The following is a 12712-nucleotide window of genomic DNA, read 5'->3' as shown; positions in this document are numbered from 1 at the left end:
ATTTTTAAGGGTGCAAAAGAGCATAAATGAGCTTATGTGTAAAAAATATTCTTGTTGGGCCTATTAGGCTTTGGAGCCAGCTTGTAACTGTCCACCCTTGCAATGGGCTGGCTCTGCCCCTGCACTTAATTCCCACTTTTTGGGATCGTTGGCTGACTTTTTTCAAGTAGTCGTTCCGAAAAGTTCTAGCCAAACTGACTTTTTTTTTTCAACTTTCACAAATCCAAAAGCAATTTCTAATTGTACATCGGAACACCCTATGAGTGTTTTATTCGAGCTGATGTTTTTTTCTTTTTTCTTAATAGAAAAGAAAGAACAAAATATTAGGGTACTCAAAATGCACCATTGACATTCAAAACCTTAGCTTCGAGACCAACGCACTTGATTTCCGAAGGACACTAAGTTCTGCACATGTGGCTGACGATGGTTGGTCCTATGATAGCAATCTCATTTGTCATTTTTTTTTACATATGCGCGTTCTTTGACTTGTCCTTCAATTTCATGGATAAAGGTCATCATGGGTCCAGAACATATTTCGGACAACAGTCACGAAGAGCATATTTAATTTGTCGCACCCTTCTGTTTCTACATCGATCACAGTTCGTTATATTTTTGCTTACTCTTAGAGGATCAATAGTGATATATCAAGCAGAGATGGGTCTCAAGTTCACAAAGCTTTTTAGTCAGCTTTTTACCAAGAAAGAGATACGTATTCTGATGGTTGGTCTTGATGCCGCCGGTAAGACTACAATATTGTACAAGCTCAAGCTGGGAGAGGTCGTCACAGCTATTCCCACTGTCGGTAAGTTCTAATTGCAACATACAGTATATCAGTGATCAATTGTTTTCAAGTTCAAGATTTCCTCTATGATGGTCCCATTGATAACTACCGTTTGAATTAAGTTGTGTTTAATTTATGGTGCGTAATACTGTCATATCTGTGTTCTAGCTTGCTCTCGTGATTTAGAATGTTTGAAAAAGCTGTTTTGTTTTTTAACCAAATTAGTTTGGTTCCTGTACTTACTCCATGTCTACCATTTTGTAGGTTTTAATGTGGAGACCGTGGAATACAGGAACATCAACTTCACTGTTTGGGATGCCGGAAGTCAGGACAAAGTATATATCTTCACATTCCATATTTTCGTAACACTATATTCCGGTATTATCAGCTCTGCTCTATTGGTATACGTCGACACTTTTAAGTCATGTTTGTTTTTTTTTGCTGATTTGGTCAGAGTCAGATCTATACCGTTTGTTTTCTTTTAAGTCATGTTTGTAATAAAATACCCCTACTTCATGGAGACAAATCACTGACTCATATTTCTGAGTCAGATGAGTCAGATCTGATCCAAAAAAAACAAACATATTGAGTCAGATCCAGATGAGTCACGTGATTTTAGTCAGATCCATATGAGTCAGATCTGGACGAGTCAGGAGAAAACAAACAAGGTCTAAGGCCTAGTTTGGTATTGATGCGGCTTTTGCAAAAGCACTTTTCTGCTGTGCGTTGCTGTGCTGTGCTGTGAGAAAAAAAACAGTTAAACGTTTGGTAAAATATTAATTAAAGTTAAAGCCGATTAACAAAAGCAATCAAAGTGTGTTTGGTAAAATATCATATTCAACCATTGTTGTTGTAGCAAATGACAAAAACAGACATATATCTGAAAATAATTTTGTTTCAATTTTATTGGGTTTAAAAATAATTAAATTTTTTAATTTTAAATATAAACATATATAATATTAAATTTACTTTACCACTTTTTAATATATATATATATATAAAATAATTTTCAAACAAAAAATCAAACTAAAATTAAGTAATTATTTAATACTATTATCAACTGTGTTATTAAACAAATATTATATTATATTATATAATATAATATTTTTTATTTTTATTTTATAATAAAAATCAAGCTAAAATTAAATAAAAATAATTTTATATTAGTTTTACATGGAGTTAGTTGGTAGCCTAGCAACAATTTGCGCTCAAACTCCTTTTAATATTTGTTTTTATTTTTATTTGTGACAAACTAAATGAAATAGTATCATAAAATAGTTTGAAAATAAAATATAATAATATTTAAAGAATAAAATATAAGAAATAAAAATTGATTGTATATCTATTTAAGGGTAATATTTTTCATTCACAAAATAAAATAGGGACAAAATTGATAAATCAAACATTAAATTTTGGTGGGACCAAAGCTTATGCTTTTGTAGCTTTTAAAAGCTCCTCCTCCCCAACTTTTAAAAATTGTGGAATTTAGGAAGTGCTTTGGGTAAAAAATATTTTGATTTTTTTTTTACCAAACACCAATTTCAAAAATAATTAACATATATAGGTTATGAAAGTGCTTTTGGAAAAATAAAAGCATTACCAAATCCAGCCTAACTGCCTTGTTTCACGTTCGTTTCGGTTCAATCTCTTTCTTTATGCTTGTTCTTTTTTAGTTAGTTCTCTTCTGTTTCTATTGATTGGTTCTTAACTTCCCACAGATCAGTAAATGCCAAGCTGATCAGCTACTGCATTTGTGAAATGTGTTCTTGTGGTTAACGTAAGCCATCTTATTTTGTAGATCCGTCCATTGTGGAAGCACTGCTACCAAAATTCACAAGGGTTAATCTTTGTGGTGGATAGCAACGACAGAGACCGAGTTGTTGAAGCGCGTGATGAGTTGCACAAGCTGTTGAGTGAGGTAGTTGGAGATTGAAATTTCGAATTTGTTGGTTTGAGAATCTTAAAATTGGTAGAAACTAAGTGTCGTGGAATTGTTAATGCCTTCAGGATGAGTTGCAAGACGCTGTATTGCTCATATTCGCTAGCAAACAGGATCTTCCTAACGAAATGAGTGCTGCTGAGATCACTGACAAGCTTGATCTCCACTCGCTCCAGCGGCGTCATTGGTAAACTGACCCTTCATATGTTCATGGCAAAAATTTTATACTCCATGTCCTTAAATACGTGATCATTTTCCCTTTTATTTTCGTCCCACGGGACTTCTCTTAAAAATGGCCCACGTTTTTATTAACTATAGTCCAAAAAATTTAAGTCAAAATGGAAAGTTAAAATTAACAAACACGTTTTAATTTTTTTTACTAATAATCTCACTTCTTCCCCCAAAAGGCCAAAATCAAAATATATACCCTAACTTTTATTTGTTAGATCTAAACTAAATTATACTTCATATTTCTTATTTCTAATCGTTCTATCATTATTCGTAAAGAGTGCCTTATTATAAACCTTAATTTTTACTTTTCTCCAAAACAAACTACAAACCCAACTTTTCATCTTTTCTCTAAAATAATGTAGATTGATATTCTTCTTTCCCAATCATAATTACATTAAATTGATTATTCTAGAATCATCAACTATGCCATAGATTTTACATAACTTTCATTACGAAATTTATATAACTTACTTTATTTTATTATTTTGATTTAGGGATTTGAGAATTTATTTTGGACTATATATAAAAATTACGGTCCGCGAGTTATAACCCCAAAGGTGTCAATATAAATCCACAAAAAACCCATCAAAACAGAAGCAACACAAAAACCCCAAACATATTTGATGAAACCAATTTTGAAATTTGGGATTTTTGTATCAATTTTTAAAAATTTGGGGGTTTTGTATCAATTTTGTTTAAGATGGAGTTTTAATGGATCCCATCATTTGAACGGGGTTTTTGTACCACAAATTTGGTCACCTTGGGTTTATGACTAATTCTTAAAAACTATGTATAATTTTATGGGTTATGTTAATAATTAAAGGATCCGTTTGGTTAGATTAATGACTTATTTGATATGGGTTATAGTTAATAAAAGCATGAGCTATATTTAAGAGAAGCGTTAAGTTATATTTTCCCTTCATACGTATATAAGTGATCAATTTTTCCCTTTTATTTTCGTCCCATATTAAGTTATATTTTCCCTTGATATTCCTAAATTTTGTTTTAAATAACACATTTGATAGGCATATTTACACAAGTTATTTTCCAACGATATAAAATTTACCAATTTTTCCGTTCTGGTTTAGAAATATGTCGCTTATAAAAAACTTAAATCGCTAGATATGGGGAGATATAGATAAAAAATCCTTTAAAATAAAATCATCATTTTTCTTTTAATATCATTGAACAATGGTCTCTAAACTACTTATAAATCCGTTCATTTAGGATTTCTAAATGATCATTTTTTTCTTGTGTTCTTTAAGAATTGTGCAAATAGGAACCGACTCACTTATCTATTTTAATACGTAAAGTTAACACTTAACACCCCTTAATTTAGGATGTATTTTTTCTTCCTAGTTTGCTCTTTTTTTTTTGAACATTACTTAAATGATTGGAGTTTATTATATATAGTTAGTTAAAGTTCGATATGTCCCAAGTTTTTTCACCATAGTGTATTACATAAATACTTTAAAGGGCATAAATATAAATTAGTTAATTTAATTTAAAACCATATTATGACGTATTTACATTTATGTCAAATTTTTTTTGAATTTTAATTTTGCCCTTACGCTTAACTATATATCTTATTTCCACTTTATAATAGTCTTCAACTTTAGTAAGCATGATGAGTTAGCCAACAATTTCAGCATGCGCATAATGTGCAAAGGGTAATATGGAATGTGACTATATTGAAAGTCCTTTTGTGATAACTTATTCATGATACCATCAAAATTCGTAATTTCATTTTTCCCATATTTTCTATGTTCCAACGAAATAACTATTGGAGCATAAAGATACTTTAATTTGCAAAATAATTACGTGTTTACTTGTTTAGGGACAGTGAGAATACCATTAGTCTTTATTTTTTGTTCTGTTTTATCTTTCAGATCTTATTTATGTGATGTTAATTTGAATGGATATTTAGGCACATCCAGAGCACGAGTGCAACCTATGAAGAAGGTCTTTACGAGGGTTTGGAGTGGCTTTCCAACAATGTTGCTAACAAGGTATGCATTAAACATTCAATTGATTCAAAAGAAATAAAATAGTCAAACATTCGAATCAAAGTGACAAAATTACTAAAAAACTATTAGTTTATTGTGCTTAACTACATTACATCCCCTTACATTATTTCAATCTTTTACATTGGACTTGTCAACGACATATAATAAAGTATGGAAAATATGTTTTTATCATCTGAAACTGAACTGAAGAGAATATGGTAATCGCAAAATAAATTTTTATTAAAAAATGTTACTTATAAACTATTATACTTGTAACAAGTTAAATTGTACCTCGTATTCTGGCAACATGTTATCACTAAGTTGCTAGTTTCTTTGCACATGCTTGAGTTGAGGCGGTTGAAGATTGTGTTTTGCTTGCTTATTGATGATGGAACCTTTCTTCTTTTTGGCCGCGCTGACTAATGTTGTAATATAATTGTCTATTTTTTTCTATTCTGTTTCAAGAATGGTTTATATATTGAGTCTAAACCACTAAGTAATTTAGATATCCTATGGTTGGTGGCACATCTCTCTGTCGATATTCCGTCTCGTGAAAAAATACTTTTATTTTTTTTTTGTCTTACGAAGAGAGATATTTATTTATCTCTCACAAAAATGGGCAGTAGAACCACATATTCTTCGAAAGGACTAGCTTTGTATCTAATATCTGAACCAGATGTTGACTCTATTAAGCTAAGAAGACTGTTGAGAGGCTTTTTGTTTTATTACTGATGATTTGCATTGACTAACTTAATAATAACAACTGATTAAATATATTATCTGAAATGGGCACTATCTGTATTATGATCATAGTGTGGATAGTACTTGGGATCACTACCAACCTTCTGAAGGTTGTACCTCATGCCATGGTGAATCCAATTATTATTTGCACGTTCACCAGTCATTCAAGTGAGAAAATGAACAATACTGTGATGACCGAAATGTCGTTTCGGGAGCATTTAGTCAAGGGGTTGTTGAGTTTACACCCCCCCCCCCCCCCCCCAAACAAATTATTAATTGAACTTTCACCTCTAAATTGTTAATATTAGCAACACTCCACCCTAAACTAGTATTTCTGTCAAAAATACCCTTGTTGCGTTTGTGCAACTCATTTGTGTTGGGCATCCATCGTATTTTGACCCCAAAGCATTCGTTTTACATGCGAAAGGCATCAACTTGAATCAAAGTTTAACCTTAAGAAGGTTAACTCTTCCTTTTCTAATTTTCTGACGCCCCCCCTTTCCCCATCACCACCTCCACATCATATATAGAGATTATTTTTACAACTCAACATAAGGGTTTGATTGTGTTATCAAGTCAACCCCGTATCAAGTACCAAAGAATCTTGATTAATTTACCTAGGGACAGTTTAGTGAAGAATAGTGCAATGACATTTTGGTGTGATGGTATGCGATTATCATGATGATTGATATATGCAGTATTCCTATAGAGAGGTTTTACCATATAAGAAAACGAAATTTGTAGATTTTATATAGTTTTGCAGAATACAATGAATAAAACTCGATTGGACTAAAATACAACACTCTACACTAAAATGGATGGTAAACGAAGCCAGCCTCAAAAATGTTACTTTAATGGCCACCTCGAGATACTGTGATTGCGGAAGTCAAATCCGATCAAATACAAACAACATGAGACACAGTTGTATAACAAAAACAACAACATTTCTCTCGTGCACATGCTAGCTTGGATGTAGGAACTAGTGAGGTGACTGGTTTGAGAGTCCACTTTAAAGAATACTAAAAGGAAACGAAAATTATGGAATTATTTTGCTAGCTATTGAAAAAAACATTTTGGTGTTAATCATGACGTGTTTATGAAAACGAGGGGATATAACAACCACACCCAATATTTCGTTTGGGAATCTGTATGGACTAAACTATAATATAATTCCAAGAGCACCAACTTAAAAAGTGTGACTCAATCAAGAAAGATATCAAAGAGCTTTATCTCTTTCTCAATAAAATTAGTAAATCAACTAGATAGAAATTCATGAGACTGATTGTTATGGGAATAACTCGGATGGTACCAAAGACCAATGTCTGAGTGTCAATCAAGTCATATCCAACAAACAAGGTCGGATTTATCAATTATGATTGAACTACGCATAACCTGTGATATTTCAATTACATAAACAAATATAATGCGGAAAAGAAATAACACAGTCACCAAAATTTTTGTTAACGAGGAAACCGCAAATGCAGAAAAACCCCGGGACGTAGTCCAGATTTGAACACCGCACTGTATTAAGCCGCTACAGACTTTAGCCTACTACAAGTTAACTTCGGACTAGAATGTAGTTGATCCCTAACCAAGTCTCACACCGGTTAAGTTACAGTCGCGTTCCTTACGCCTCTTGAATCCCAGCAGAACTCTGCGCACTTGATTCCCTTAATTGATCTCACCCACAACTAAGAGTTTCTACGACCCAAAGTCGAAGACTTATAAACAAATCTGTCTCCCACAAATAAGTATGTTCTGGTTGTTGTTTCCGTCTTAATATTAAGATCAAGGTGTATAGGAAACTCAACTAATAGTACGGTCTTTTACTCCCGAAGAGCAGCCTATAAATATTAGTCACCTCACAATAACCTAACTGATTAACAGATGAAGTTATTGCGGAATCACAAGAGTCTGAGACGAAGAACTGTTGTGATTACTTTTTATATCTTACCTATCGGAGATAAATCTCGAGAAAATCTTAGAGAATATTTAACTCAATATGATAGAAAAAGTAAGATCAAAATATGCAACTACAGAGAAAATAGTTGGATCTGGCTTCAAGAATCCCAAATGAAGTCTTCAAGTCGTTAACCTAATAATGGTTTTGGAAAACCCTAGGTTAACGGAGAATCGAATCTAGTTTGCAACTAGGGCACACAAGAGTGTCGGGTTTAGGTTTCCCAGATGCTAGAGTTCTCCCTTATATAGTCTTTCAAATCAGGGTTGTTTACAATCAAATCTAAGTTAGCTTAGTAACAAAGCAATTGATATTCACCGTTAGATGAACTCGTGATTTAAGATTCAAGCTAAGTCTTCTTAGAAAATAAGCAATCAATCTCCACTGTTATATGGTATTATCTTGATACACACAAATTAAATATACCTACATTTAGATATGAGTGAACCGTACCTAAACGTATGTAACAGTTGGCTCAATAACAGTTAATCGAAGTTAGCCACATAAACACTTATAGTTTTAGCCATATTCATCTAACACTTCTAGATCAAATATGATGATCAATCAATCATGATAGATAATCAAATAAATCTAAATGTGCCTTAAGAGAGTTGTTCAAATGTTCACTATGTCATAGAAATATCAATGAACAATTTGAAACATATTCAATTTTGTACAAAGTACTTATACAAGAACCAATTCATGAACATAATGCCATGGTTTGCAAAACAAGTTCGCATATATACCTTATTTCATTAAAGTTCCAGGGACTTTAGTTCGCAAACGAACCTGAGTTCATGAGTATGAATTGCCATACTTACCGATTTTAGAACCTGACCATTGTGTTCGCACACCGAGTACGCGAACCACAGTTTCAGACTTACCTAGTCTTAGCCGTTCGCAAACCACAGTTCCGGACCTTTGACAGTTAAACCCGTTCGCAAACACATTTTGCAAACAAGAGTTCCGGATCTGAACTAGTATTCACAGTTCGCATACAAGGTACGCATACTGTGCTATATCCAGACATTGGTAATAGTTTTAAAACTCTCATTTAATTATTGAAACATCCTTAGAAGATAACAATGGTAATCTTACACATACCACTAGCTTCAAGTAATTTTCAAGTGATTAATCGATCAATACGAAATTTCCCAAGTTAACATCAAATGATTGTCTCACACAAATCATGTAAGATGGTCAAGGTAATTTTCACATGATCATCTTGACATAATATTTAGTTTCCAACAAATAAATTGTCTACAATTAAACTCGTCAAGTAGATGATGAACTTAAGCTAAAGATAAAAAGCTTACAACACGTATTTCGAGAAATATGTAAACGAGATAAACTCGGCTCGAAATTTCAAATATGTATAATGTAAAAGTCTATATAGCTATACGACTTAGTCTCTTTAGAAAATATAATAGAATATACTTCTGAGTGATAGATAAGTTTTAGTCTTCACATACCTTTTGTTGATGAAGTTCCTCCAAGCTCTTCAATAGATATTTTTCTTCAATTGGTGAATGCCGTGAAGTCTAATACTCAACTACACACTTTTATCCTAATCCGAGACATATCTATAAGTAGACTAGAAATCAAGTATATAGTTTTGATCAACTAAACTTGACAAACAAGCTTGAGATATCAACACTTGCGAGTTCGACCGAGCAGTGCTCTAACAGTTTACCATGCGCACACTTTCTTGCTTCACTCATTTCAACATCAATGATATTACAGGGAGTCCCATCTCATTCATGAATCAAAATGAAAATAAATGATGTGGCAGTTATATTACTTACTCTAGAACATCTCTGACAGTAGGTCGGAAAAATCTTACATGGAGGTTATTTTTAGACCCTCGAATGTGAGAATTTTATTCGTGGCCTCAATAAGATTTATTTTTTATTTAAAACTCAATTCCAATAATTAAAAAATAATAATTTTTAATTATTAAAATTAATGAATGGAAGTATTTGGAGGTCTAACTGAAAGTCTACATAAGACTTTGTCCTAGAACTTTTATTGTCCATGTCACCACTCTTATCTTAATTTATAGGATCTAACTACTGGAGACACGTTTTTGTGAAATAGCGGTTTAAAATTATATGTTGCATAGGAAATTTAAAATTATACCTACTATTCGAGATGCTCAAAGTGGATCTGAATAATCTCCTGTATTACACTTAACATGGGACTTGAAAATCATGAGGAGATCATGGTGATTGTTTGGCGACAATTGACCTATGGCATCATATTAGGGGATTCTTTCTGTGTTCTAAGAGAGTGATTAAATGTTATTTTAACATATAAGGAGATAACCGGGAGATGTATATATAAAGGATCGGAACTATGAACCCGAAGATCTTCTCCTGCTGGACTACAACATCCTGACCACTATTTGTATTTTGAAGAATCCATCCCGGCCACTCTTTGTTTCCTCCAAAAAGCCAACTGTGTCATAGTTTATTGATTATAATAAAGAAAAGTCCCCTTGTCCCTAACATTTTTAATTACTTTTTCCTCGGACGATAATACCCCTCTAAATTTTTATTGTTGTCAGATGTGCCTTCGTAATAACTGAAAATAGTAAGGATACGCTTGTCAAATGGTTAAGTTTTACTCTCTTATACTCATGTACATACTATTGTTTCGTTATTTTTCTTCGCCGCCATTCTCCTCCACCTCTTTCAGATCTCATCTTCTTCGACTGTCACTACCATTTGCAATATGTGAATTTCTTTCAGAAGAGGAACCTTATAAAGATCGTATCAATTCTTATCAACCACCATCAACCCTACCGTAACCAGCACCACCACCAGGTACACGAGAATTAATTGAAATCTTTGCCCTTATCATAATCAATTTTGAATACAAATTTCAAAAACAATTTCCCCCATTTTTATCATAATTCATATACCAATTTTAGTTTCAAATTTAATTACTAACATTCGGATTCAACTCTTACGTACAATGCTTCTTATTTTCCCAAATCATAATTGAAATATCTGCCCCGATCACAATCGGTTTTGAAAATATATTTCAACTTCAATTTTCCTAATTGAATTCTTGTTGGCCGTGCACCAGGATGGGTTTTGCTCGATCAACAACAACCCGAAGTAACTCTCTCTCTCTTTGTCCCCGTCTCACGAGTTGGTGATGCTCATAAACTTTATTTTATCTTTTTTTTTACTATACTAGTTAGATTATGATCATTAATTTTGCTTAAGTTATCAATTTATTTTATTTTATATTATTTAATGTGAAGGTACAATTTTTATTGAAAAGGTGTAGATAAACAATCTGAGATAATGTTGAGATGATGTTGTTCTTTAATTATAAAAAGTTTCAGACTTGCAGTCTCAGTGTAAACTTAATTAATCAATCTAATGCAATAATTAAGATCAGTTGGAGCGGTATCTCACATCTCCGTGTTTGGATTTTCCAGGGTTAAGATGTTGATTAATATGATGTAGAATTTGGCAACCTTCAATTTTCCCAATTATGATTAAGATTCTTACACACTTGACACATTTTCATCTAAAATTGTTGTGTCAGTTAACTTTATCATTTTTGTTTAGTACAAGCAACTGACAACGTACGAAGAATGTAATCAGAAAAAAGAAGTATATTGCAGTTCATTCAATGGGATCCGACAATGCCTTGAGGAAAATATCTCCTAAAAGTATAACACTCATTAATGCTTCAGTGAAGTGCAACCATATTTGGAGTTTTGAACCGAACCACATACTTTCTCATACTGCAAGATTGAATAGATAAACAATCGAAGGCCATCGGCACAGTAAATAATAATAATAGCAGAACCACATAAGATAAGTCGTTGTTATTCCTGGAGTTTGTTGACACATTAGATTTTTTGAATTTTTATCTGTTATTTTTTTTTTGTCTTATGAGGGGTTTTTAATGCCGGATAAAATGGGTTATGTTGCTTCACTTTCCAAAAATTTTTTTGTCAAAATGTCACAAATGAAAGAGAACACCTACTCACAAATATTGACACGTAAGGAATAAGCCCCCTGAAAACTACATACAAGTATATATATATATATCCTTCTCTTCGAGTTTGCTGGAAGGTACTCAATTATGTTGATTTGAAACTTAATTTCATGTACTAACATTCAATTAAAGAAGATTGACATGATTCTACTATTTCAGCTGGAAAGTTACACTGTCAAGCATCTGATCAATAAAATTTTCAAGAATTAGCGTTCTTGGTGTAACTATGTGCATTGTGGATCAAACCTAAAGTAAGCCAAACTTTCCAAACAAGGATTATAGACTGAAAGCCCTCACCTCAGGGACTGAATTCAATATGCTTACTATCTCATTTTACCATACTTCTTGTGTTCAACACACACCTCCATCCTTCTGCGGTTTCTGAACAGTACTCCTGACAGAAGTTTTTAAACGAGAAGCCATAAGAGATTTCACCTAATTAGGTTACTTTCCTCTCCGGATAGACGTCTCCACCAGAAACAACACGAATGAAATTTGTCTGGCTCTTAGGATAGTTTGCAAGAAATGCAAACTCAAGTATTTATAGACCAAGGTTGTTTGGACAACAAGGAAATTCCAAAACTGAAAATATTCTCAAGATATGCAATAAAGTACCTAATTTAGGTTTTTCTATTTCCAATTAACGTCAAACAATATTTCTGAAATCTCTCTTAGAATATTTCTATTATTAGTTTAGCACATCAATGAATAATCCCTTTCTAGAGTATATGCTTTAATTGCTGGTAATTAAAACATATAAGGGTCTTTGAATAATTTAGTGATATTTTTAATTTTTGGGAGCTCTGTGAATCGGTGAATCGACGATAAACTTGGCTCCAACTCGGTAAAATTCTCTGATTATTTTTCGATTTCTGTGTGGATTACTTCATAAATTCAGGTGAATATTAGTCAAATCTGATCATTGGTGTTCAAAAATATGGTGAATCTAATCGTTAAAAGTTAAATCACCATGTCAAATCATTCTGAGAATCAGTCGGATATTGGATCTCATTCGAGACCCAATCTGACAAATC

The 12712-nt window shown here is 32.7% G+C and overlaps 1 protein-coding gene across 4 annotated transcripts; it reads left to right on the top strand.

Moving 5' to 3' along the window:
• Window positions 1-560: 560 nt before the first annotated feature.
• LOC113282426 (ADP-ribosylation factor-like) lies at window positions 561-10924 on the top strand. 4 transcript variants are annotated; one of them, XM_026531420.1, is made up of 7 exons: window positions 561-802; window positions 1046-1116; window positions 2580-2699; window positions 2789-2907; window positions 4879-4960; window positions 10409-10483; window positions 10749-10924. In XM_026531420.1, exons 1-7 carry the CDS (start codon window positions 655-657, stop codon window positions 10782-10784), a joined length of 651 nt encoding a protein of 216 aa, XP_026387205.1. In that variant the 5' UTR covers window positions 561-654; the 3' UTR covers window positions 10785-10924. The 4 variants fall into 4 exon arrangements, with proteins under 4 accessions (XP_026387205.1, XP_026387204.1, XP_026387206.1 ...); XM_026531419.1 differs by having other exon boundaries at window positions 1046-1182; XM_026531421.1 differs by lacking the exon at window positions 10409-10483 and having other exon boundaries at window positions 1046-1182.
• Window positions 10925-12712: the final 1788 nt, after the last annotated feature.

This window comes from Papaver somniferum, chromosome 5 (genome assembly GCF_003573695.1).
Source record: "Papaver somniferum cultivar HN1 chromosome 5, ASM357369v1, whole genome shotgun sequence".
NCBI lineage: Eukaryota > Viridiplantae > Streptophyta > Magnoliopsida > Ranunculales > Papaveraceae > Papaver > Papaver somniferum.
Note: the sequence above shows the minus strand (reverse complement) of the source record. Positions and strands in the feature narration are given on the sequence as shown.